The sequence below is a fragment of the Chelonia mydas genome, chromosome 8 (genome assembly GCF_015237465.2).
Source record: "Chelonia mydas isolate rCheMyd1 chromosome 8, rCheMyd1.pri.v2, whole genome shotgun sequence".
NCBI lineage: Eukaryota > Metazoa > Chordata > Testudines > Cheloniidae > Chelonia > Chelonia mydas.
In genome coordinates this window covers 7,175,201-7,202,240 of record NC_057854.1, presented here as the reverse complement: position 1 = coordinate 7,202,240, position 27,040 = coordinate 7,175,201, and the positions used below count along the sequence as shown (strand labels likewise).

At 47.5% G+C, this 27,040-nt stretch overlaps 1 protein-coding gene and 1 long non-coding RNA gene across 4 annotated transcripts in view; one reads left to right on the top strand and one right to left on the bottom strand.

Annotated features, from left to right (window-relative positions):
- Positions 1–27,040, bottom strand: part of CSF1R (colony stimulating factor 1 receptor) — a 46,647-nt gene that overhangs the window by 10,733 nt on the left and 8,874 nt on the right. For both annotated transcript variants that reach the window (XM_037905964.2, XM_037905965.2), the window contains exons 2-12: positions 22,407–22,623; positions 16,714–16,968; positions 15,511–15,795; positions 14,468–14,604; positions 13,404–13,563; positions 11,873–12,062; positions 9,452–9,567; positions 7,577–7,697; positions 6,425–6,615; positions 3,473–3,585; positions 574–700 (exon numbers count right to left, since the gene is read on the bottom strand). In XM_037905964.2, coding sequence (XP_037761892.1) covers positions 574–700; positions 3,473–3,585; positions 6,425–6,615; positions 7,577–7,697; positions 9,452–9,567; positions 11,873–12,062; positions 13,404–13,563; positions 14,468–14,604; positions 15,511–15,795; positions 16,714–16,968; positions 22,407–22,455 — 1,744 coding nt within the window. In that variant the 5' untranslated portion in view covers positions 22,456–22,623. The remainder of the gene's footprint in view (positions 1–573; positions 701–3,472; positions 3,586–6,424; positions 6,616–7,576; positions 7,698–9,451; positions 9,568–11,872; positions 12,063–13,403; positions 13,564–14,467; positions 14,605–15,510; positions 15,796–16,713; positions 16,969–22,406; positions 22,624–27,040) is intronic.
- LOC122461560 lies at positions 697–26,997 on the top strand. 2 transcript variants are annotated; one of them, XR_006283512.1, is made up of 2 exons: positions 697–3,675; positions 25,634–26,997. It is a non-coding gene; the product is annotated as an uncharacterized LOC122461560 (long non-coding RNA). The 2 variants fall into 2 exon arrangements; XR_006283511.1 differs by lacking the exon at positions 697–3,675 and adding an exon at positions 25,366–25,507.

The following is a 27,040-nucleotide window of genomic DNA, read 5'->3' as shown; positions in this document are numbered from 1 at the left end:
GAACCAACCAACCAAACAACAACCGAGTGATGGTGATTTTCAAAAGAACTGCTTTGGACAGACCCTCCGGACGGCCTAGTGGCATGTCAGCAGCAGAACCCTGGCAAGATGCAGAACATGTGAGCAATATGGAATCCACAAGTGACATGGAGCTCTGCCCACATGTATGGGGCATTCACTGGGAGTGAAGGCAGAGTTGTAAGGAAGTGAATGTCCAGACATGGGATCAGTCTTTCTTTACATGTCAGAAAAAGTCTGGAGAGGGTGATCTCATTCTGAATGTGTGAGCCTGCATGTGACAGGTCGGGGCAGAATCATAGCACCCTAGCTCTGTATGTGGAAGCACATGGAAAGCTGCAGAAAGAGCAGGATCACGTTGTTTGTAGTTCTGCATGCAAGAGGACGTGAGCGTTTGGATGGGGACAATATTGTATTGTATTGTTCTAATCCTGTATGCAAGAGAACACAAGGGTTTGGACATCGTCAGCACCCTTTTAGCTTTGCACATCAGAGAATCTGGATCTGAGAGTTGAATCACCGACCAACAGTAGAGAAGCTCTGAATGTTTCTCACCAAACTGCAGGTTGTTCCTGGGGAATTCCCATTTCTCATTGTAAGGCAATTGGGTGGGGTCAATAAAGATGTAGTTATTCCCTTCGCAGGCCTCAATGATCTTCCACCGCACCTGGTATTTTGGTTTCTGTAAAGAAGAGAATCTGATTAATCAAGATTCCTTCTCCTGCTCTACAAGGCTCTTAAAAACAATGCAGCGTATCACAGTGACTTTAAATCCCCACCACATTCCCTGGGGCATCAGGTAGCTCCACAGATCTTGTGGAGAGTCCTATTTTTATACCATCGAGGACTTCTTGCTTTTGAATGTGGGGTGAATGGAAAGAAAGCTGACAAGCTGGTTCTAAGCATTATGACCTACATCATGGGTCCTTCTGGCTGGTCGTGAAGCCTGATTGCCCCCTGTTCTTGGTTGTATATTAAGAACTACACATTCCACCAGCTGAGGTCGGCACTTAGGCTGGCACTCCCATTTTCCTCCTCAAGTAGCAGCAAGGGGGCCTGCAGTGTTCTCAGAAACTGTCTGTCGACTCTCTTTTCATTCTCTGGGCAAGCTTGCTAGAGCATCTGGGAACATGGTGCTAGAACAGCTGGTGTGTACCACAAATGGAGGAAGCACATCTCTAGATGGTTTGAGTGGGCAGCAGATGTCAGCCTAGTAAGTGCTTTCATTTCAGTGGAAATCTCCTAAAGGAGCCTCTCTTCCTCCGCATTGCATTCCTGAACCAGCACTGCCTGACTCCATTTCGCTGAGCACAGCACTGGCATGTATTTTGTTCCTTTTAAAACAGAGAAATAGAACTTAGCATTTCTCCTCTTCTGCCTGTGTCTGATTCCAGCAGAAGTAAACAGGCAGGGAAGGGGAGGGCAAGCTGCTCTCGGCGGTGGACAGAAGCAGCCATTAGCTTGATATGATTGTTGTCAATATCACGTCAGAAGGATGGGAGAGACCAGACTGATGTAAGGAGAAAGAGGAAGTGAAACAGTTTGGCATTAGAGTGATCTGTGCTGCCCACCCCCATGAGTGAAGAGGAATGAGACATCTCCTCCTCTGTCTGCACAGCAGGGCCTAGAGGTCTTGTCTTTGCCCACTAGCAGGAGTGGAGCGTGCTGGCTCAATACGAGCCATGACCACGATGATTCACTCTGCGGCCAAGTTCCTGGATGTGGAAATTTTTCCTCCTCCACCACTTCTTCCTCCTCCTGCTGCTGCTGGGCAGCTGCAGACAAAGGTGAGTCACCCATGTGGATGGCTAGGGAGCTGAGTGGGCCACAGGCATGAAAAGGAGAAAGACTGAGGTAGATGGACACCACCTAAGGCTAGGGCAAGTTCTCTGTGTTTCCTGGCTAGACAGTTTTCCCTTCTTCCTGATCCAAGGTCTAAGGATTAAACACCTGCATCCACAAAGGTCTGTCCAATGATAGAAGAAGGCAGCAGGTCCAAGTCCCCAGAAACTGCTGCAATGAGGGGAGGTCCTACATGGCATCAAAGGTGTGCACCTGGGTTTGGTTTACTGTAGACCGTGCATGCAGGGGGAGCATTGCTGATTTTTTTCTCCATGAATTGTCTCAGGCTGCAGGGATCCAGGCTGGATTAAGAAACCCATCAGTGATGCATCCTTTCAGAAGCACCTCCTGTTTCTCTTTGTGTTCCAAGACCCTCCTAAATTCCCAGCATCATCGGTGCTGGGCTTGGTTTCAGGTCCCCACTGGCCTCTCTCTCCATATCAGTGGCTGAGGGCTTGTTCCTTCCAGTGAGGGTAGAATGCAGAGCTGAGGTCTCAGTTACTCTGCCTGGGACTGAGATTTCTCAGAACTGAAGACACCTTTTCTAGCTTTTCCTCATTTTGTAAGATATTCCATGCTAATTATCAGCTTAAACAGACAAGAAACAGGAGTTCAACAACTGAGGATAAAGTTCCCTTATGCTCACTTGCTGAAACACATGCAGCAGGGCATGTAACAAGAGCTATGGGGAAACAAAACAAAAAACAAACAAAAAAAACCTTCAACCCTGATGGGAAAAGAAATCCTGTTTTCAGCAGTTGTGCAAGGACGGGCAGTTTGTGGTTTATTGTCAAAATTCTATCACTGATCTCCCCAAAGCAAGAGACAGCTCTAATAGGCAAAATGGGGGCAGTTCCTGTGTGAAGACAATAGAGAAGCCTCACTAGAGACAACTGGGTGTTAGCATTCCCAGCATCCACTGTCACTGTGGAAACAGCTTTTTGTTTAGTGGGGAGTAAGGGAAACTGAGGCAAAAATTGCAAAACACTGGCTGAAAAGGCAGTTTTGCCCTCCAGTGAATGCATGTTTCAGCTGACCCATTCAAAATACTCTTACAGTTCACATGGGACAGTTCAGAGAAGCAGGAGCTAGTACCTTTGCCCAGTGCTCTAAGTAACATCCTGCACAGATCTGTGAGCCAGTGACACTGGGATGAGTCACTTGGGGAGCAAGAGCCTGTACCATGAGTGGCTGGGCTTTTGCGGGTTTGCATCAGACTTCCACTGGTAATGAGAAGTCAGGTTTAAGCCACGTTCTTGTGGTGGGAGAGGGGCCTGGAGGCAGGCACAGAGTTAGAATTCCTCCTGGAGTTCTAGGGGAAGAGCCGTGGGCTCAGGGCCTGGTGATCATTCCCAGATCTTACAGTATCCCAGCTAAGAGCTAATGGAGCTTCAGCGAGATGTCAACTCATTGGCCCCGATCCTGAGGCTCTTAACTTCCATGGATTGGAGTGGAATTTAGAGGAGCCTAAATGCTTTGGAGGATCTGGGCCATTGTGGCTCCAGAGCAAACCCACTGGCTGCATCGCTGGGTAGGGGAAGTGCTGCGTATACTGACATTTATACATGGGTTACAGTCCTCTCTCTCCAGAGAACAGGAATCAGAGTCTGACCTGATTATATTTGTACAGCAGGAAGAGGAGCAGCAGGAGAAGCAGGACCAATATTCCCACAAAGGCGGAGAGAATGGGGTTGAAGAGCTCATGTGAGCGCATCCATGTTCTTCCTAGAGGAACAAAGGAAGGATGGTGAGAACCAGCCGTTCAGATGTTTACTTCACTAGAGCGTCATCCATGCTAGCATTTTACCCAACCAGGTATTTGCTCTAGAATCCCCCTGTACATAATTACACGGGGGTGGCCCCAGAGCTGATGTGCTGCCCCCAAAGGAGTCGGGGGAGGGAGGTCTTAATTTTTCAAGATGAAAGATATTGTCCTACAAAGTTTATAATAGAAACAGGGACGAGTAACAAAAACCACCCAGCCCTTCATAATACAGGGACAGCTCCTGAGACCCATATTCAGTGAGAATGTGCCAGAGTAAAATGCTTTTGAGTAAAGACCTCAGGATTTGACCCAGAATGATTAACAATAAAAGGAGCCTATTAGTCCATCTGCCCAGGGCCAACGCAGGCCTGTTCCATACAGAATGTTGTCTCGTGCTTCCATTCACATATCCCTCTGTCCTGACCTGCATGTGGGGTATCAGCATCAGCAGATGCATGTCCCTTGTGTTACAGTAGGCACTAGCGGAGAAACAGGACTGTCATACAGTCCTAGTAGAACCAACTGTCCTTATAAACCCAGGAAATATAACAAACTTCCCCCTTATCATCTACATCTCAAGCATCTTGTTGTGTGACTTTGCCCCGGCACTAACATGGTTCATATGCACTAAGGGGTGGACCAAAAAATCTCACTATGGTAGGACACGGAGGCTATTATGCATTCGATCTTCGTCAGTATTTTACTTATAAATGTAACAACTAAAAGCAGGTTTCAGAGCCACAGCCGTGTTAGTCTGTATTCGCAAAAAGAGCAGGAGGACTTGTGGCACCTTAGAGACGAACCAATTTATTTGAGCATAAGCTTCTGTGGGCTACAGATCACTTCATCGGATGCATCCATAGTGATGAAAGTGTAGCTCATGAAAGCTTATGAATAAATTGGTTAGCAACTAAAAGCAGGTTCTTCTGCTGAGCAACGGCCATTTTGGGAGATGTCTAAGATGGGAGGTTTCACTGTTGTCTCCACAGGTTAAAGCTCAGCTCAGCGGCCTGCAAAGTGAAGTTTCACTCTGGATTAAATTAGCAAATCCATATAAATACCTGAGAAAAATGGTATGGCTTTGAGCGTGAAAATGAGTGGTTTGGCACATTTTCAGTCTGGGCTGTGTGTGTGTGTGTTGATGCCCTCTACTGGAATTTGATGTGCTGATACAACAGTTTCTTTTGTCATTGGTGTTGCTTGTGTAGCTAAGTGAGTAGCCTATGTTTGTAGTAATAAAAGTCTTGAGTTGAAATCTCTGGGTCTCCATATGATAGCGCCTTATGTAGGGGATAATTATACTCGTGCATTACCTTCTCTCCCAGATTTCACAGGGTCAGGAGAACAACATGCAGCACAGCAAGACCTAGCCTTAGAAATCCAGGATTTTACCAACATACCTACACTGCTATGGGGCCGGAAATGAAATTACCGCCAAGGCAGCAGATGTATTTGGAAATGCCAGTATGAATGGATTAGATTAAACTCAAAGATGTGTCTTTTCCCCAAAAGAGCCACTTAGGACCAAGAGAAGGCCAGGCGATCTGAAACAATGATATTTTCTTCTTGATTTCATTAGGTTTTAAATTTGCGCTGACAGGTATGTGATTTTGGGTGTAATTTCAGGAATTAGTCATGCATCTCCTATTGACGTTCTAAGGAGTTGTGTGTGGCTAAAACCCCTGGCACTCCACTAAAGATTTACCCATCATCCCCTCCAGCATCCAGAGGATTCAAACCCAAACTCTCCAGGTCACCAATGATGTCCTCATGGATGCAAGCAATGAAAACTGAAGTCCTCCTTAGCAGTATGTTATTGGCGAGGGGAGAAGACATACTTAATCCCTTCAAGTTAGGATTGATCTGATTGCCCTCTTAATGAACTCAACAAGAGCAAAAAGAAAAGGAGTACTTGTGGCACCTTAGAGACGAACAAATTTATTTGAGCATAAGCTTTCGTGAGCTACAGCTGAAGTGAGCTGTAGCTCACGAAAGCTTATGCTCAAATAGATTTGTTCGTCTCTCAGGTGCCACAAGTACTCCTTTTCTTTTTGCGAATACAGACTAACACGGCTGCTACTCTGAAACCTGTCAACAAGAGCAGTTATTGGGGCATTCAGAGTGTATGCACAGGAAGACTGTGTTGCCGGCACAGAGTGCCCGAGGCAAGCAACAGCTGGGTTCGTTGCCCGGTATGCGTCGCGCCAATGACCACAACGGGGTGGAGAAGCAAAGAGATTTATTTGGAGCTCCAAATAGGGCTCAGGGAGACTGAGCTGTCTCAAATCCTGCAGCAGATTCCAGTATACATTTTATACCTTTTCCTACTTCACTACACAATCTTATGCAACCAATTACCTTTTGCCCCATACAATACCGTAGCCAATCAGCTAAAGCAGCCAGTTGTGTTTTTCCTCAGTAGCATTGCCCAAGCCTTGCCTTATTTGGTCTTATTTGTTACTGGTTTTTGCTAAACATTTCTGCCTTATCTATCTGTTTCCCAGGCCAAAGCTGGCCTTGGCTGGCGAGCCGTGTGCAAACCTGTCTGTCTGTGTGCTAGCTTCCTCAGAGTTATGCAGGATCACAGAGGGTTCAAGAAGCAAAGGGGCCTTGGTTTATCCGGGCCTAGAGCAGGAGGGCTTCCTCGACACTCGTGGTCTTCCACCCTCCTGAGTTACCTAATGTAGTGCCCAGTGTCCCCAACAACTGGATCCCCAATAGCCTGTAGCCATCTTTAATTGAAGTCTGGATTAAATTGATTAATGATATATAAATAATAAATGCTCTGATTTATCTCACCTGGAAAAGGGACTAAGCTATGCATCTGTGAGTCATTCCCCTCGCTGTTAATGGCCCAGCAGCAAAAGGTAACATTGTCCTTCAACTCCTTATTTTGAAGGATGCTCTCTACTTCCACCTTTCCAAAGGGCAATTTGCTTATTACCAATGGGCTGGTATCATTCTGAATCAGTGTTCTTCCCTGGTCAGATCTGCAGAAACACCAAGCAGGGGAGAGAAAACATTTCCATGGAACATGCCTGACTAAAAATGGAATCCATTGCTACCTTATCACAGAGGGCTAGGTGGACACAAATTGCTAGACAAGTGGTCTGGGGTCATAATGCTACACATTGCTCTGCCAACTTCAGAGAGAATCATAGAATATCAGGGTTGGAAGGGACCTCAGGAGGTCATCTACTCCAATCCCCTGCTCAAAGCAGGACCAATCCCCAATTTTTGCCCCAGATCCCTAAATGGCCCCCTCAAGGATTGAACTCACAACCCTGGGTTTAGCAGACCAATGCTCAAACCACTGAGCTATCCCTCCCTAAATAGACCTGTCTAAGGAAGTAATTCAGTGGTGGCACTCCACCCTTGCCCCCTGCATTCAGGTGATAGAGATGGTCAGCAAAGCAGTGCCCCTGCACATGAATGGAAAAACTGGACCCAGCTCCTGCTCACTGTATGGGTTGCATCAGCTTGATTGTGCCAACAATCTCCTTCCCTAGCAGCTTTATTACTGGGGAATGGCTCCTCATTTCCATCCCTTCCCAAATGATGCACCAGGGCTGAATTTTGGGGCAATAGCACATTAAGCAGGTCTGCCCCATCAGCAAGCATGTTTTAGTGTGTATTCTAAACACTGCTATTAGGAACTGGTACCCATCACCTGGTGTTGGAAAGCCACCCCTGGGACAGACGCTGAAATCTATAAACATCTATTTTAAATAGCAGAATAATTCTCTGTTGTTGTAATATTGGACAGAACTCTGATATATTGTCATGCATCTTTTGCAAGTCTGTGCTGAGCAGTTTAGCAAATACAGATGACATCTATGGGGAATCTCGGAGTTCTACTGTAGGGGCAGGGAAGGACGCGGCGAGCTCTGGCATTGCGATTGGACGCATTGCACAGCGGAAGGCTCCCCAGCCCTCTCTGATGTTTCTCACCTGTCTGCATGCCCAGAACACTGATACCACTCAATACGTGGAGCAGGGTAACCACTGGCTTTACAGTGAAGGCTCGTGGAGTCATTGAATACCATCCAGATGAGATGGACCTCAGGCGGGACTGAATAGGGAATGCAAAGGAGTGTTAGGTACGGAAGTCGTATGAACACAGCTCTCTCTACATTTCAATCCTACTTATTTATGTGCAATGTCAAAATGGCAGGGGGAGTGCTATGTGTTTGTGGGAAGGGGTAATAGCGCCCTTTGGTCTCTTGGCCTGGTCTTTGGGATCCAGGTTCCACACTGCCCCTTACCTGTGCCGTATCTTGGTAATCTGTCTATCCAGAGAACAAGATCAGTGAGCGAATATCTTTTACTGGACCAACTTCTCCTGGTGAGAGAGACAAGCTTTCCAGCCTCACAGAGCTCTTCTTCAGGCGTAAGCTTGAAAGCTTGTGTCTCTCACCAGCAGAAGTTGGCCCAATATAAGCTATTACCTCACCTCCTTTGTCTCTCTAATATCCTGGGACTAGCCCAGCTACAAAGCAACGCTGCATATCCAGAGACCAGGTTTTGTATGGGCAAGCTGCTCTACTCCATCCTATGCAGTATTTCTCATTCCTGACTGCCTCCACGGGTCACCTCTGGGAGTGAGAATTCAGTCTCCATGGCCACTTCCATAGGCCACTCCCCAAACTATCATGTGGTAACAACTTTCAGGCATTGCCATCCTGAACCCAGTGATCTAGTGATGAAAGGTCGCATAGCTCCTTATCAGTCCTCCCAGCCAGTTACTTATGGCAGCATTTCTACAAGCACCATTTCACATGGTCTGTCATCCAGCAAGGACAAGTCTTTACCGAGTGCACAAACCCTTCCTGTTATTCTCATTTGTCATCTTGCAGGACACTCCCTACGCTGGGACCTATCTCATCAGTAGTGCACACCCTTTTCTGTCCCGACCCTCTTCTCATATGGACAATATGCTACACTACAGAACCTTGGGGATTCACAATCCATGTAGCCAGTGACCCCTATTTCAATATGATCCACCAGGACTCCCCAGAAAAGAAGCAAAGAGAGAACTGTAGAAGAACTAACAAAGAAGGCTACCCTACAGAAAAAAATACAGCCTTTATTCTGAAATTACAGTAGAGCTACAAATGTCATACAGTGAAATTATGGTACTGAAGTGAACAAACAGAGACAGCATTTATTAAATGAAATCTAAAAGCTACAAGTGGCATGAGGCTGAAATTCTCTGCCCTGCAGTAACCATTGGATAAATTCACCTCTGCTAAGCTGGAATTTGTAACAATGCTGTAGTTTGCATACAGTAATGAATGTAGTAAGATTTAAACAGTGAGTCCTGGTATTTAATGTAAATATACAATGATATATTTGTCATAGTTTACTTGCTGGTAATCCACCGAATACAGTACAGTAGAAAGCTTAACACCTTCCCTGTATGCTGACTCTGCCATGTTACAGTCACTGTACCTTGGAACTTCTGGCTGTAACACCCGCTTAGCAGAGGTGAATGTATCCAGGTACAGTGACCCACCATTGCAAAGGGCTTGGAGAGCCAGAGTTGACAAGCACCATGATTACTGTGAAAAGGCCACTCTGGCCATCGCTACCATCACTCTCCTGAGTGCACCACCCCACAGGCGTAAGTAAGGCAGCATTTAGCAGCTTTGATGTTTTCAGCAGCTGCTTTGATGGTTACTGTGACAGCTGCCTTCCTGGAACTAATTCTGTAAGCTCCTCATTTGCTGGCAGGAAGAGCAAGAACCATCTCCTCTCATCCCCTTGCTAGCCGCTAGTGGTTTCCATCCTCTGCTTCGCAGATTTGGCGGCAGGCAGGGCACTTACGTTTCAGGGAGATGCTGAAGGTCACCGACGCATTGGCCTCAGTATTCGCAGCATAGAATGTATACAGTCCGCTTTCCTCTTCTCTCAGCCGGTTCAGGGAGAGCGTGTTGTTGTACCTGTCCCGAGAGAGAATAAAAGGGACTGAAGGAAGCTGCACATCACAAAAACAACCAGGTCTCTCAGGGCTGTGCAGTGGTGGTGCGATCACTGTATGCACATTTGCAGCAGCCAGTGCGTTCCTAGCAATAACCCACACCTAGCCTTACAGGGAGGGTTTCAGTGGCACCAAGGGCAGTTAGCGGCTTCACCTCCTGTGAAAGGCAATGAAAATCTCCCCCTAGGACATGAGACCTGTTCTTCTGAGAGAGAGGATGTTGCCCAGGAGAGTGCTATGGGGACTTTAGTCTTCAGCCGGCTGGGCTCTCGAGACAGGCAAGAGGGATCTCAGCATCATATCCACAGGAGCTTCTGTCCCTGCCTTGACCCAGGAGCCTGGATTAAAAACACCTGCTTCTGTGCTGTGCTGGCCTTGGAGTGCTATGAACACTTTCCCCTCTCCAGCACATCTCAGGTCTGATTTTCAAAGGGCTGAGCACATGCAGCTTCCACTGACCTCAAATGCATCTTGTGATGTAAACAGTGACATGAAAGGCACCAGGAATTGGTAAACAGCTGCCACGTAATATCATTGGCACTTCTGGATTGCCAACCCAAACAGGTTAAAGTCCAGTGGTTAAAGCAAAGGATTGGCAGTTCGGATTCTGGTTCCTAGCTCTGCCATCGACTTTCTCTGTGACCATAAGCAAGTCACTTAGCCTCTCAGCAAGAGGTTCTTTATCTGGACTTCTCTGGACTCACTCAATTCAAGTTTGCAAGACACTTTTGTAGTAGTACCTTCAGCCAAGGATCTTAAAGTGCCTTGCAAACATGACTTGATTGATCCCAGAGAGATGGTCATTATTATAATCCCTATGTGTGTGGGGAGAAGCTGGGGACACTTTTCTCTCCACAGCTTCCAAAACGATATCTTCTTACCATCGCCCTGGCTGGAGCAGGAGATGAAGTGAGCAGCTTGCCTCCCATGTGATGTTCCCCTATTCCCCTTGCTATCTATAGTGCTGACCCAACAAAGTGATAAAACAGTGTGTGGGAAGACAGCAAACTCCAGAGAGGTTACAGTACGCCCTCCCCAGCAGGAGAGAGAACTCAGACACTGAGGAGAGTTAGTCTCCAGTTTGTAACTGAGAAGGACGGGGAATGGCCAGCCACACAAATTTTGCAAAGATGGACTTTTCCCTCATTACTCAACTTGCCCCACCATCTATCTCATCCCATTAGTGTTCCTGAACCCCTAACACAGCCCTTAGAACCCTGACTCTGAGTGACGGAGGGCCCTCTCCATAGTTCAGTGCTCCAGTTCATTGTCCGGTGGGTAATTGTTTGTTTCTGAGAAACAAAAGGGGAATTAGCCAGTTCTTCCCAACTAACAGAAGGTTCTGTTCTTTAAATGTGCTGTTTTTTTGTGGGGCACTGTGTGAGGTCCCAGCCAGCTCTTTTCCTTTGGCCTCTGGCCACATCTCATCTGCCTCTGACCCACCTCCAGCATTGGCCATCATCCCCCAGCCTGTGTGGGAGGCTCCATAGGTGAAACCAGCAGGTGGAGCTGAAGTGCAAATGGATGTGGGAGAGGCCACTTCAGGAATTCGGTCTCAGCTGAAGTCCACTGGCCCCAGAGTCAGCTGGGACCACAGTGGAGGATAGGGGCTGTTGGTCTGGCTGGTGGACTGAGTGTGGATCTGTGGTGGGCAGCCCCTGGTAATGGAAGGGTCTGATGCAGTAGGAGACATGCAGACATATGGCTGCCTCCGCCCTGTCACATCCCATAGGAATTATAAAGACATGGCTGTCTTTATCTCTGTGTCTGGTTGGATTGAAAGAAGCCAGCCTGTCCTCAGCCCACATTTGCATTTTCTTTGCCCCCCAACCAAAAAGTGAACAAACATGAACAACAGTAGCAAATGCCCATGAGACTGATGGGGACTTCCCCTGTTGTGCCGCCCAAGGAAAGGCTGCCTTGCTCCCTGGATAAGGGGGGATAGTCCCCTTGACCTTTAAAATGAATAATCCCCCTAGAAGGGGTCTGCTGTAGGGGGAGCCTGTTCCCAGTAGAAAGGATCCAGCTGGCAGTGTTGGAAATTAGCTCAGTGGTTTGAGCATTGGCCTGCGAAACCCAGGATTGTGAGTTCAATCCTTGAGGGGGCCATTTAGGGAAATTCGGCAAAAAAAATTGGGGATTGGTCCTGCTTTGAGCAGGGGGTTGGACTAGATGACCTCCTGAGGTCCCTTCCAACTCTGATATTCTATGATGTCTATGATGAAATACTCTGCTGATGAGCACAAAGGCGAGAGGAGATACTATACCTGTTGTTACCAGGGACCATTTGGTCACTGAGTACGGTGCTCACAGAGTGTTGGGAAGGATTCTCGTGTGTCCATCTCCAGTTGCTAAGTCTGGGGTAAGCCTCAATCAAGACCTGCAGTTCCAGATTTCCTCCCAACTTTACTTCATGGCTGCTGTTCTGCATGGGCAACAGACGTACATAACCTCTCTCTGAGGGACAAAAAGAGCAAAGCCAATCAGTGGGTGTGTCTGCGAAGGACAAAGGTCATCCACATTCAGCCCTGGCACAAGTGGTGCCCAGCTCCACTGATCTCAATAGTCGCCTGCCTTTACACCAAGATTGGTTTGGGCATAGAGAGGTCTTTGCTGATCCCAGTTCCTGGTGGAACCCAGCTCAGCCTGACGCGGGACAATGAAATTACATTCTCTCAGTGCAATGCTGTCTTTTCCTGATGAGCTTTCAGTTACTCTCAGAGGCTGGGGCATACCCAGGTCACACTTCATATTAAGGTTCCATTTACAAAGGGCTAATAGATGGCTAATCAATTGCTAGAATTAGCCCAGCAGGTTAACTGGTTGCTTAGAACCATGGCTTATGACTATCTTTAACACTGTCTGCTGGTGTTCTTATAACCACATGTGACCTACACTACTCATGTCTGCAACAAGCATATAGCATCTATGAACCATCCATTAACACCTTATAAATAGAACCTTACTATACAGTGTGACCCATACCCAGCTTTGGAGAGAGCTGATACGACAAGGACTTGAGGTTAACTGATTAACAGACAGGATAGCTGGGAAGGGGGAGGACCTGAATGCATTGGCTGAGTCAGCTATGCTAAAGAGTGATGTGGCTAAACTAGCAGGCTGTATCACCTGTGCATCCCCCAGGAGTCCAGTCCATCCCCTTTGCCAAGCCCCTGGTCTCTTCTCGTCTGGGGAGCACATTCAGATCTGAGCCCGCCTTCCTCCACCAGCGTACTACAAACCCCTGCTTTGGTCATCAGCTAATTTGAGCCCAGGAGCTTCAGAGCTAAAAGGATGAGCTGCTTCTTTTTGAACTGCAGAAGTAGCTCTTTCAACTTGCATCTGCATTAGACTTTTATTCTCTTCTACGGATCTGCCACTGGAAGGGGGCACAGACCCACCCTCTCCCAGTGTGGGGCACGCAGTCAGCTTTTGTTTCAATGGCCTCTGCTGTGACCTTGTCTGATTCATCTTTTTAGGGGCTGTTTATTAAACTTGTAGACAAAGAGAAGATCTTCCCTGGCTTTGCATCTGACTGTACCAGCGACCAGATCACTAACTGGATAGTGGCACCTGCCCCTTTTCCCTCAAGACACCTAGACTTCCCTTTTCTATCCACTGTAGAGTTCTGGGATTGAACCAGGTGGGTCTAATCGGGGAGTCTCCACTGGCAAACCAACATAGGGACAAGGTTGTGGTGTTAGATGCAAATGAATGAGGGAGACGAGGTTGTGTGTGCGTGTGCATGGGCACAAATTCCATGTTCTCACTTTTCTTGCCTGTTCAGGAATTGCTCACCTACAACCTGGAGCACAGCTGAAGAATTACTGGATCCCACAGAATTGTTTGCTACACAACTGTATAGTCCACTGTCTCCTATTGTCACCGCTGGAATGTATAGGGTGAAGGAAACGTAATAGTCCTCTTGTGCAAAGTCGTTGTTGGTAGTGATGGTGACCTGCAGCCATAGGGAAGGAATGTTAGACTGATTTGTTTTGGAACAGAAATCAGTATTAGCGATTACTGTGCCCTTCGTCTTGTTTTCTACCTTACTAGACCTTGTCCAAGAATTTATATGGCTAAAGTGCAGACAAGTGGAGACAAACAGATACAGTTAATTGAAGTCTTCAGTGCAGATACTTGTAGCATAGACAGGCATATAGATTTCTTTACACTCATTGTCAACCCTTTGATTATGAGCTGTAGTTACATTGCATTATCTGAACAGACTGCTATGCTTTGTGTGCTAATATCATCTCCTACACTGAGACAGTAACAACAACAACTCTCAACCAGGAAGTACTATTTTATCTAATCTAACCTAGGTTTTTAAAATGCACTCATCAAAGTTTTATCTATGTATGAAAAATATTAAAACCAACCCATAATGTACTAAAGTCAACACAAGAAGACCGCCCTTGCTCTCCCCTTCTCTAGGGGAGTGTCTGTGCATTGTGGGTGTTTGTTGTTTTATAAGCTAGGATGTTGATGGGGTTACTGGGGCAAGGCTGGCTTGTAGAAGTGGGTTTTACGTGTCATTTTGCAGGCACTGTTCAGCGAACCCCATAAAACAACCCCCATTTCATTCTCTCCTACAGTGAGCCACCAAGAATGTGTCCATGTGTCTCTTAACCCTTTGTAAACTGTCACTGCAACAAAGGAGAGAGAGAAAGGATGGCTGTGCTTAGGTCTCCAGCGTTTACGTGCAATACGCAGTCTAATCACGCGCTTCAGTATTGTGCTCCCATCAGCGGCTCCCATATGGAAGGCTCTGCGGGTCAGGAATGACTCTGGCCATCCTCTCCCTCCCCATTTTCCAGAGAGATCACATTCCCCCTTACGGACAGGGGAAAATGACTTACATTCTGAGCTGGATGGATCCACTTGATGTTGTACTTGTGGGAAGGAGAAATTAAATTGCAGGTGATCTGGAAACTTTCCCCCTGTATTCGCACATGGTCTTTTTGTTCCACAGTGACTGAAAGCGGCTTTACCATTGCTAAACAAAGGCAGAGATGGGCAAGGATTAGTTACAGGAGGGCTTAAAGGCCTCTGCATCCTTGAAGAATCCCCAAGGACGTGGCTGCTTAGCTCTTGCCGCCATCCACTTTAATCCCTTCACCCATCATTGGCACCACCTTCACCACCGTTGTCATCCTCACTCCTCCCAGCACTACCATGTTCAGGGCGGGGCCATCACCACGAGCTGGCTCAAAAGCCTTACAGGGTGAGGAATCCCTGTCCCATCTGCCTGTTTGCCCAGCTGCAAGAGCACTGCACCAAGGCCTCAGGATTTGCAGTGTTCCAGTAGGAAGAGCAGATTTTCCTTCAGGCTGCTGGATGCATCTGCAAGGATCTGCATGATGCAAACAGCCAGGAGGAGGAGGAGCAAGATGCCAGGGGTATTATCAGCATTAATAGGAGTTCATCGATCAAATGTATTATTCATGTAGTAACAGCAGTGTACACGGGACTGTCCAATAGCACATCCGTGCTAAACAGAGTACAGAGAAAAGGTTCCTGTCAGGCTGTGGAATAGTCTCCCAAGGAAAGGGGCGGAACCCCATCAATGGGAACATTTAAAACTAGACTGGACATAAGTCCTGGGAATACACAATCAGAAACAATCCTGCATTGGTAGAGGGATGGACTTGGGCTCTGCTTTATAAAGGTGTCTATGGGGATTAGGTGACCAAATCCCACTGAAATTCAATGGGAACTGTTCACCTAACTCCCTTAGGCTCCTTCGAAAATTCTAGCCTCCGTGGCCCAGGAGGTCATTTCCATCTCTAACTTCTATGACCTTTCCCCAAACAAGCTCCCCTGGACCCGCTCCTGGCAGAGTTAACAATAGCTGCCTCCCCATGGAGCTGCTGGAAGAGTGCTCAGAAACCTAACCCTTTACCTTTCAGAACAATCAATTGGATTTTCGATGACCTCTCCATTTTTCCATTGATCAGGGCCCCACACCTGTAAGATCCTTTATACTCTTGCTTCACGTTGTATATGGTTACTCCATCCCGAGGGCTGAAAGAAAACTCGGTCCCTGGTAAGACTGGAGAATAATCGTCCTTCAGCAGGGTAACGTTGGACCCATTTTCTGGGTCAGTGATCAGACATGGCAGCTGTGCATCACGGCCTTCGCTTACTCTGACCCTGATGCTATGGACATACCACACCTTCTCGGGATCTATCGATGGAATAAGACAAACCAGATAGTGGAATCAAGCAAAGCGCATACAATAATTAATATTACACTAGGGGGTGATATGCTGCACGCCTTCCCAGAATGGTGGGAGCATAGCTTCGTGGCTTGCAGTGCACCGTGGATTTCTGTCCATGATGCCATCATAGCACCCCTGCCTGCGTAGGGTCCCCAATAACAAACCCTCTGCCTGGCAGGGTATATTCAGCAGAAGCCAGGTGACAGTCACCTGTGTGGGCACTAGACAGTGTTTCTTAACAGCTGATCCACGGACCAGTGACGGTCCCTGAGATTTTCCCGACACAGTTTAGGAAGGCAGCAAGCTGGTCCCCAACATCAAAACGGTTGAGAAGCACTGCACTAGAGGAGTGTACTAGAAGCAGTAAGCAAAACCTTTCTGCATGAGAAAGTTATAATGGTATAAGCTAAGGTGTGAATTTAAATGCATACTGTATTGGTCTAGGTCCCAATGAGGTCTCGCTTATGCTGTTTTGGAATGGGTTTAAGCAAAACAAAAAAAGAAAGCCGCTCTAATCCACTCTAATCCCAGAGTATCTCTTATCTGGAATATCCAGCTCTTACATAGCATTTTTCATCCATAGATCTCTAGATGGGGAAACTGAGGCATGGAGCAGTGACATGACTTGCCCAGCTCATCTAGCGAACCAGTGGGAGGCCAGGAACATTGACTCCAGGCCTTCTGAGGCCCAGTCCAGTGCTCTGTCCATGAGGCCACGTTGTCTCCCTAAGGGTGAATAAGAGCGTCCACATGTGGGGGAGAGGGTTATACTGGTATAACGGTATTGGTATTGCTATAATTATATCAGGGTAACAGGTAAAACTATCCTGTGTAGACAACCCTTAAATGAGTGTGACAGTAAGTGAAGGAACGGCATTAGCTACCTCTCACAAAGAGATGGATGGATGCTCGCTTCATGTCACTGCTGTTGGTATAAGCGCACTGATAGGTGCCGGTGTCCCTGTACTTGGCACTGGTAATACTGAGAGTGCTGTTAGTACCACTGGAGTACACGATCGTATTCTGTCTTGTGCTGACCCATTCCACGCTGAAATCCCCAGAGCAGTGCAAGTTTACAGGGTCTCCTTTGTTCACAATCATGGCGGTGACATTAGGGTCGATTGTCGGAGATGCCGAGCCTGCAAACAAGAAAGAGGATAGGTGAACAACCAGCGTGCCTTACAGATAAACTGGTGGGATCTCATCTCACCTCGCATGGAATATCTTAGCAAGGGCACAAGGAACAGTTGCCATAAAGACTGGGGTGGCTGGCCAGAACTGGACTTTTGGTTCATTTCATACTCATAGCCGAGATTCAGGCTGATATGGTTGGCTGGGCTTTTTATTTTAATTACTTCTCTGATGGAATGAATTTTAGGCTAGGAGGCATATTTGATGTCAGAACATTCAGAGACTTAGGTGGCAAAATCCACTCTTTTGCACTGATTAATCCAGGCTCCAGAGATGCTTTGTTTTACTTTCTTAGAAGTTGTTTTTTTCCTATTGATCAGCATTTATTTGGCCGTAAATTTCACTGTGGAGCTGTAAGCACATTGTGCAAATTGTGCTGGGACATACTCCTACTCCTGCATTTTTAATCCAGCAGCAATCAATGCCATTTTATTTTGTTTACTTCTCTCTGTGTACTACATTAGTGCTAACATCAGAACAGAACAGGAAAGAAGTGTGCCAAACTATTTTGTGCAGAGCCAACTGAAAGAGCTCAAAGCACTGATTTTGTATCAAAAACTATTTTGGGGAAACTAATTTCTTGGTGGCTGAGTCGTGGATTTTGAAAATTACAAAATAATACATAGTACTTGTATAAGTACTCAAATACTGTGGTGATAGAGGTCAGATAACTACCCAGTTCTGATAGAATTTCATCCTTAGTACTCACAGAATTGTATAAAGGGAAGCATTATTATTCCCATTTTACAGATGGGGAAACTGAGGCACAGAGCAGTTAAGTGACTTAGCCAAGGTCAAACAGCGAGTAATTGGCCGGGCCAGGGGTGGAACCCAGTCCTCCTAACGCACAGATCTGTAGCTATGCACTGGGCCACATGATCTCCTAGCCTAATGATCACCATTTTGCAGTGGGTCAGACTTCAGGCCTGAATTTGAGTTGCCATATTTGCCTTTAAGAGGCATTGTGGAACTAACTCCTTCATCTGTTTGAGTAAAGGGGAACCTGGAACCTCCTTCAGTCCTCACTGTCATAGAGAAACACATTTATTTTGTCTTGTCAGCGAGTTCTTTTAGTCACTGCCTATATTTAAGGAGAGGGGGGAAGTGAAAAATGAATCAGTGCCTTATGGGGAAAAAGCTGCAATAACACCCTCATGACAGGTTTTCTTTCAGGGGACAGGAAACACATTGCAAATGGCTATCTGTGCTCTGAGGGGGTTGGCTTCCCCCCCCAATACACAGCCAGCCCCTTCCAAGAGCTGGCTGTTCTCCCACTTCTGCTTTTCTGAACACTAACCTCTTCCCCAGATCTTAAAGGAACATACACTCAAGTTAAAAAAAACCCTTCCTATACTGGCAAAGTGCTCCTAGTGTAGACGTGGCCTAACTCAACAGGAACTCAACGAGCAGACTCCAACAGAGCTGTGTATGAGCAATTGGAAAGGACGACATATGGAATATTTGACATTTATTCCTCTTGAACTTTTTTTTGCTGTTTTTTGACTTCTTATAGAAACAGGAAAAAACCCATTTAGTTCCCAAGCAGAGAAGGAAATATCCCACAATCCCTTTGAAACCATATTTTCCATGTATCTACAGTTTCCTGCTCCCTTCTATGCTAGAGCCCTGTATGAGGGGATGGGAGTGGATCTGCTTGTATGTTGGTTTCTTGTCCAGCCATCAGTGTGCCTTGCTGTCGCTGTAGCACCTAGCTGGTTTGCTTGGTAAACTTAGCATTGGCCATTAGTATTAAGGATATGTCTACACTGCAGTCGGGAGGTGTGATCACAGCACCTGTAGACATACCTGAGCTAGCTTTGATTAAAGCAGATAAAGCATACACCAGGGCCAGTACCCGAGTGTGAGCGGAGTTGCTGGTGAGATGCATTAGGACAGTAAATCAGCCCCCCCCCCCCATAACGTGGCAGGAGCTCTGGTTCAGGGTTCTGTTTTCCCGCTGACCAGAATGCAATCTCACACGAAGCTGGAGAGCGTCACCCACCAACTTCCTCATTGTTTTCGGTAACTGCTGGCCATTGGCTTCACCACACCATGGTTGTGTAACAATGACCTCCAGTTGCAGGATGAAACCCATCCCCCTTGACCATCCCAGCCACAACAATTAGCCAGGCCCCTTCATTGGGCCAGAGCTTGTTGTTCTTCTTTAAACTTATTTTCCCAGGGACTCTAAGCTCAGAGGCAGATGCTAGTATCCGGTGAGGTTCCAGCCTGAGAATGCATGGAGGCCCAGCGACGTCCCCCAGGCTCACACAGCGTCAGCAAGACTTAAACCAGGTGTTGGAAATTGAAAGGGCATGGGGCCTCATGGCTCAGTGTCCTGCATTAGAAGCAATTCCTGAGGCACTAACTAACCAGAGTCAACTGCAGCATCCTTCAGTGCCCAATCTCTCTCTCTCTCACACACATCCCAGCTGTCTAGTCCATATTATTCTAATAGCCAGGCAGCTCCAGTTGCCTCCAGAATCAGGAATAACCTTACATCTACGTCCCTACCGGAGCGTAGCCCACATTGCATCCCTCACTGCCCTGTGGGGATGTCCAGTGAAGTGGCACTCCATGCCTTTGTTAGGACCCCCTTGAAAATGGTATAGTCCCTTGGCAAACATGTCCCAGCATGCAAGGTGTCAAACACTCAGGGGCTGAATGTTCAAATGGAGTTAGGCTTCTAACTTCTATTTAGTTTCCTAACATCCACTGAAATCAACAGAAGTTAGAAGCCTAACTCCTTTGGAGCTGTCAGTCCTCAGAGCCCAACCTTCAAACACAGGTGCCTTAAAAGGGTGTCCAGATCCCACCCTGGGATACGCAAACAACCAGTCACTGCATGCAAGTGGGGCATCTGATGTGGGATTTGGCCAGCCTATTTGATCTGGGGGCAGGGATGCCATGTTTGGGAACTGGGCCCAAAGTTATTAAAGAAATATAGCATATCTGGGACCCGGCAACTGTACCGTGACCTAGCAGGGGGAAACACAGCAATGCCAAAAGAAACAACTAAGGAGTCAAGAAACAGATTAATCAAATTCAGACAGAAAACAAAATACAACCCACTGGAGACTTATGCAGGGATAATGCTGGTGCATGCAAACCTAGGGATGCTTCAAGATTCTTGGTGCTGTGGGATTTCTGAATAACTGTGATAAAACTCAGCTGTCAAAGGCTTCATGGGGGAACTCAGTAGGGAAATACCCAGCAACGCCTAATGAGATGGACCCACTGAATGTGGATCTTCATTGTAAATGTGTCTATGTTTCCAGTGGGGATCCTGACAGAGTTCTCTAGGCTCCAGGAAACCTTGTGTCTCCCCAGTAACTGCCTAGTCCACATCATCCCAAGTTCCCATCCTACCCAGGGTTCCCAGCCATTCCTGTCTTCCTGGGACAGTCCCAGATGCTCAGTTTCATGGAGGAACTGCACAGTTCCTTAAAGGTTAGGGTTAGGGTTCGGTTGCAGGGGAGAGGGGCTGGGGAGGGAACCTCTCCCACAATGTCACCATTGCTTGAAATGCAAAACCAGAAAACACTCAGTTTCGAGAGGGGTCCCCTTTCCATATTTTATTTTGCAAATGGGCGGGAGAATCCTGCATGCTTCTCTTGGAGGACTGAAAAGAGACAATGACAGGAAACGGGCATAGCATCCAAATCAGAACAGACAGCACAGACTTTGCTGTATTCCTCTCCCATCCCATTCCATTGAAAGGCTTAACAATACCCTTGGCCTAGCCCTTCACAATGATTGGAGAAAGCAGGCTGAAGTGGCTTAGGCATGTTGTAGGGATATAAAAAAAACCCAGTATTCCTAGACAAGCCTTTGACTGGATCCCACTTGGTGCAAGACAGAAAAGAGAAGGAGAAGAGATGACATAAAAAAAAAGATCGGAGAAGACGTTGCTGCCGTGGGAATAGATTATAATGGAGCAAGAAACGTGGCACTAGACAGCTAGAGGTGGAAACACTGGGTCATAAGGCACGAAAGCATCTAATCTATATGCACCACCAGCATCACCAAAGGGCTGCAACCCTCAAATGCAATCTGATACAGCGCCCCAATACCCTAGCCACTGCCGAGTTTACAGGCCACCTGCAGGAACCAGCGCCGGCTATTCATAGCATGCTCTTGAGTGGAGCTCTGGAGCATGCTCATGCTCTTGAGTGGAGGGGGACTGATTTGAGAATAAGTGCCCCTCAGATCCAGCCCATGATTTTCACTGAGGATCCTGCCTTCCCAAGAGAAAAAAAAACCCACCAGGGCTTGTCCACGCCCATCCAATAACACTTAGCATGTCTACAGTGCCTTATATGTTCAAAACAATGGTACAGGCGTTACTAATAGAATGAGCCCACAGCTTAGCGGAGATCTGTTCTGGGGCTCTATTGGTTCCTAGCCATTTGCTCTAACAGCTGGGACACAAGGGACTGGATTGACACAGGCAGATGGGCACCTAGAGGAATTTACAAAACTGCCTCAGTACGTTAGGTGCCTAACTCCCATTGTTATTTATTATCTGGATTCTCAGAGCGTCTCGGATCCCTTGTCAGGGACCAGGACCCCCATCAGAGGCGCAGTACAGACAGAACAAACGTCAATGGGAGTTAGGTGCAGAACTTGATTTGTAAACTCCACTTGGTGCCTCTCTGCATCTTTAGGCACCTAAATACCTTTATAAATCTGGCCCTAGGAGCCTCAAATTGTCTCGTAAATCCCTGATAATGTTGGCATGTTGCTCTTAGTGCAGCGTCATTCTCTTGTGCTCAGTGCTATAAATGAGCCATAATGAGTCTGCAAGGCAAACCACACCTTGCCTATTCCAGCAGTGTCGGCGGGGCCGCCTTTTAACTCTCCCACCATTGCAGCAGTTGCCCCCTGCAACAGTCTGCTGAATGAGGGGCTGTAACGCTTCACCCCAGCCCCCCTTGGTTTGCTGGGGATGGGATCATGAGTGCTGCGCTCCCTTTTGGACTCGGGGCTGCATGCTCTTTGGGCCAAATCCGGAGCACCTTGCTGACCTTCCGTTCCATCCTGACCCAGGCAGAGCTCTCAGGGCCAGATTTTTAAAGGTGTTCCTGAAGCCGTTAGGCACTCGAGTGCTTTTGCAAACCCCAGTCGGCATCTATCTGCATCTGTAGGGTCCTAAACACCTTTAAAAATCCGGCCCACTGACTTTAATGGGAGTTTGCTGGAGAAAGGATGGAGCAAACACTGACCAGGGAGCTTGGGATCCCTCCTGTTCTGCAGAGTCACCTATGGGTCGTGCAGAAAGTCTCCCCAACGTGCAAGTCTCTCTCTAGACACATCCTACATGCCACCGCTTTCCAGCTGCCGCGGGCTCACATTGGCTCAGTGGAGTTGGTGCTGTCAGACCTACCATGCCAGATGCCAGCTGCCACCAGAAGCACCAGGACGGCAGGGTCCATCTCCCTTGGGCTGAAGGTGCCTCCTCAGGTGAAGGAACAAGTGCTTCAGCTCAGCGGATCCTCCCGAGTAGAACGGAGAAGGCTGGAATGGAAAGCGCTGCTGAGTCGTCTTCAACTGTTCTCTGCTGCCGTCTCTCTCTGGGATAAACTTCTCCTTTTCTTTCTGAACTGACCACAAGTTAGGAAATCCCTATTTTTTTGTTTGTTTGTTTTTAAAAAAAAGAGTTACACAGTGTCACCAGTGGCAGAGGACACCACCGCGCACCGCTCTGCTCAGAACCTTTCCAAACCCCACCTTTCAGTGCAGGCCTGGGTTAGCCTCCTCCCACCCCTGTCTCCTCCTGGGTTTGTGATGGGTCAATTATTTACTGTCAGAAAAGCTGGATCGTGAAGTGGAGCTTTACGGAAAAGGTTCTTGACGTGAAACACGCACTAGCGTAAGCTGCAGGGACAGGCCAATGCACTGCAATGGCCCGACAGGAAGCTGCAGGGCTGGGGGCCGGGCTGTTGAGAATTCGACTACATTCCCACCAGGCAGAAATTAATCCTAAATCATTTCAGAGGGATTATCAGGGCAAATTTGGCACCAAATGCGGGTTGTGTGAAGCCAGGGAGCACACTGGGGTACAGCCGTGGAGGAGCTGGCGCATAGTGTCAAGCCCTGAGGGCCTTCATCTGTGGCTTCCCAGTGAAATCAGAGGGAGTGATGTCCACGTAAGGACTGAACAAAGGCAAGATCCTCAGGATTCAGACTGTAGAAGCCAGGTTGTACCTGAGGCCATTATTCCATATGGGCAACAGGCAACCCATGCATGGGAGGAGCCTTGTTTGTTTTATATATGTACATATTAAATGTAAGGAGAAGCACCCAAGGTTAGGCCTCCCCACTAGCACCAACAGTAGGACAGTTCAGTGAGCATTATCCGTAAGCATTAGTGAAGTTGTGGCCACTTCTCACCCTGCCGAAACCATTGTAAACAAGAGCCAAGGGCTGTATATGCTAAAGCAGCAGTTCTGTGCTGAACTTTGGAGTGAAACAGCTTTATGGGGCTACATGCAGTCAGTGGGCCAGGGACTCAGTTGGTGTAAATCAATATCGCGCCAGTGAAGTCAACGGGGCCATGCCAATTTCCACCCTCTGAGGATGTGGCCCGACGCATGGCCCATGGTGCATTCTGCAGATAGCACCAGCTGCCTTTGCTGCCTTTTTCTTTAGCGCTTTGCAACTTGTAAATGCTCAGAGAAATCCTTGTGCCAGTGTTTCTGCAAAATGCCAGGAGACCTCAAACACAGGTGCTGGAACTAGGGGTCTGGGGGGTGCTGCAGCACCCCCTGACTTGAAGTGGTTTCCATTATATCCAGGATTTACAGTTTGGTTCAATGGTTCACAGCACCCCCCGCATAAAAATTGTTCCAGCCCCCCTGACCTCAAATGCATGGAAAGGCAGGCTTGTAAAACTCCTGTCAGTTATTTGGTACCTTGCTCCACCTAGCAGGGGAGACAATTTACCATAAACTTTGTGGTGCACCAGCCCCACTTCTGCTCTGACCGTATTTTTCCTCTATGGAAGGAGCTTAAGAAAGGATTTTGGTTTTTCCATATAGTCTTATGCTCTGAGGTGACACTCACATTGCAAAATGATATGTCTGCCTTCTTGCCATAATGCACACCCTTTTCAAAGGCATGGCTCAGAGCGGGTTTATGGAAAGTGAGGTCGGGAATATTCTTTGTGACCTGTACCGTGGTATCCTTCCAAATAACTCCTTCAGCTGCCAGTATCTGGCAAATGGGTGTAGTTAGATGTCTCAGCCAGGCACCATCTCCAGTTGCGTGATTGCAGCTCGCCCTCTCTGGTCAGGCCAGAGGATGGGTGGGGGACGGAAGAAGCACTAGACGTGAGCTCAGCCATTAGTGATTCATTGTTTCCTCCATACATGCATCTGACGCCCATGAGCAGCAATGGGGATTCCACATGTGCTGGTGAGGTAGAACACGCAGGTACCTATGGAATAAGCTGCCCATAGGGAATCAGCCCTGTGAATGACAGGCGATGTGGCTCATGCTCTTTGCTGAGGCTGCCACAGAGGGAGTCAATAAATGCTCACTTTGATGGTGGTTTATGATGTGGGAACTTGTCCACTGAGCACACAACTGAGACTTGTTGCACACCGGTCACCACAGAGTGTCCAATATCTTTTATCATTACCAAACTGGGCTTGTCAGTGCAGGCTTTGCTGGTCCAATTGAATCTGTTGCCACCAAATGACCTGTTTATGCAAGTGGGAGACTTCAAAGAGTCCTTTCTCAAGGAGGTGTGCAGCCTGTGCATTATTGATTACGTACTGTTATTATTTATTGGCCGAGCTCTTAGCTAATGACCTATTTTGGAAAGCAGTCCTCTCCTTACAGAACAGTAGCCTTTCCAGCCAAATCAAGTTCAAAGCCAGGAAAGAAACCTGACACCAAATTAAAGCTAACATCTAAGTGTGTTAAAATGAACACAGCAGGAAATACCCTGCATGCAAATGCCAAAGCATAAAACCAAACTGAGGCTGATTTGACCTTGTCCATAGCTAAGTGAGGGCTTGACTTAATCAAGCGCAAGAACCAATGTGATGACTTATCTGCTCCCTTCACTCTTCTGTCTGGCAGGAAGAAACAGCGGGGGGCGGGGAAGGGAAGGGAAAAGAGAAATGGCATGAATGTGGTTTGGCACTAATCAGAATTTGTAAAAAGGGCCCCTGGAAAGCGCTGCCACAGAAATGCCATGCAGTAGCATAGATGTAATGCCTCTCTGTGGATCAGGGGGTCCAGGATTTGGATCAGAATTTAATTAACACTGGCTAGCCCTTGAGGATGTGAGGAAAGTCTGGGGGCGGGGGGAGGAGGGGTTAAAGAAAAGACAGCTTTTGGAAGGAAAATATTTCCTTTCAGCAGTTTTTCCTGGCTTAGCCAAGGAAAGAAGAATTGCCACTAAAATCTGCAGTGCAGGGCAGAGGAGGGGGAGTCTGTCTCAAATGAGGGTCACGTCCCAGAGCTGGGCGTTTGCAGGTGAGGAGATGATGCACACTGGCTGCTCAAAAGTGCAGGAGACGTTTGGGCTAATTCTCTTTCTCTATCTTTCAGGCCAGAGGGGATTTCTAAAGCCTGTTTATCTCTCCTCTTCCTTTTTTCCAGGAACAAATGCCAACTCAGAGGGAACTGACTCACCAGAAGGAACAAGTGCTAAACCAGCCCAGCTCATTACAGGGACAGGAACAAGCTCTCAAGCAGCTCATCCATTACTTCTTCCCTTTGGACAGGCCTATGGCAGAATGTGCAAAATGCCAGCAAACCAACCAGTGAAAACCACAGGTAACAAAGCACAGCACTGCTGATGGGACTGGAATGCCGGTGGACCTGGGATACCTGAGCTGTGATAGTCTAGATTAGTGTATGATCCTATCACCCCCAGTGGCTGGTCCCAGCAACTACAACAGGCTGCTAAATGCGGACGGCTAATAGCCTTATTCCTCGCCTAGCCCTTAACTCTGAAAAAATTCCTATCATGTTACCACCAGATCAAATTTGGGAGGGAGGAGGAAAGGCTAGTGTAGACTCAGCTTCCATAGTAGGGCCTGTGCTTTCGCGACTGAAGACCCCGGGTTCTTCCCTTCTGGTGACTTTGGTCACGGGTCACTGGCACGTTGGGGAAAGAGATGCTGAAGTTCTTACAATAAGTAAGTGCCAGAGTCACTTTTAGGAAGGCTTTAAGGGAAGCTGATGGCTGCAGCAAACCTCTGGCCCATGGGGGCTATTGCTGGTGGTTGTTTCTCCTAAGATGTGATGGCCGATACTGCTCCATCTCCAGTAGCAATGTTAGCATCCCAGAACCTAAACACATCATACTCAGTACCACAGCATAATCGCCTAGCCTCATTTCAGGCTGGCACTGCGCCTGTTCAGCTGGAGCCCATTTCACCAGATGCCAGGCATTGCTACCCAGGTAACTGACATCAAAGAGCCAGAGGGCAAAAGCACGGCACCCTAACTGAGCCTGGTGCGGCAGAAAGATGTAATGAGGGCTCCTGGAGCATCGCCAGTAAACTCACCCTGCTATCACTCAGAAGCATAACATGATCATATAAGGCTACCAGGTTAAGGAGAGAAGAGAGACAAGGTCACCACGGGACGTGCTCAGACACTACGGATAGACAGTCCACAACATGAGGGTGACAACTCATCACATACCAGGTCTTCCACATAAAAAGCAATTTTACTGAGGCTACCAAACCTTGCTCAGTGTTCCTGGGAACCAATTCAACAGATAGAGCAGTGATACTCAGACTGTGGCTCGGGAGCTGCAAGTGGCTCTTTAATGTGTCTCCTGCGGCTCTTTGCAGCACGTGATGTTTAAACACTGTGTCGTTTAATTAGTAGTCAATCTCAGTTATTAACCAGCCAGGATGCTTTTACTATGTTGTTAATCAATTGTAGAACACTTGGTCAGTCACTCTGCTGTAAGAATAATATAGCTACAAATAAAAATAGTAAAGGAAACAGTGAGTTCACACGTCGGTGGCTCTTTTGGGTAATGTTGATTGC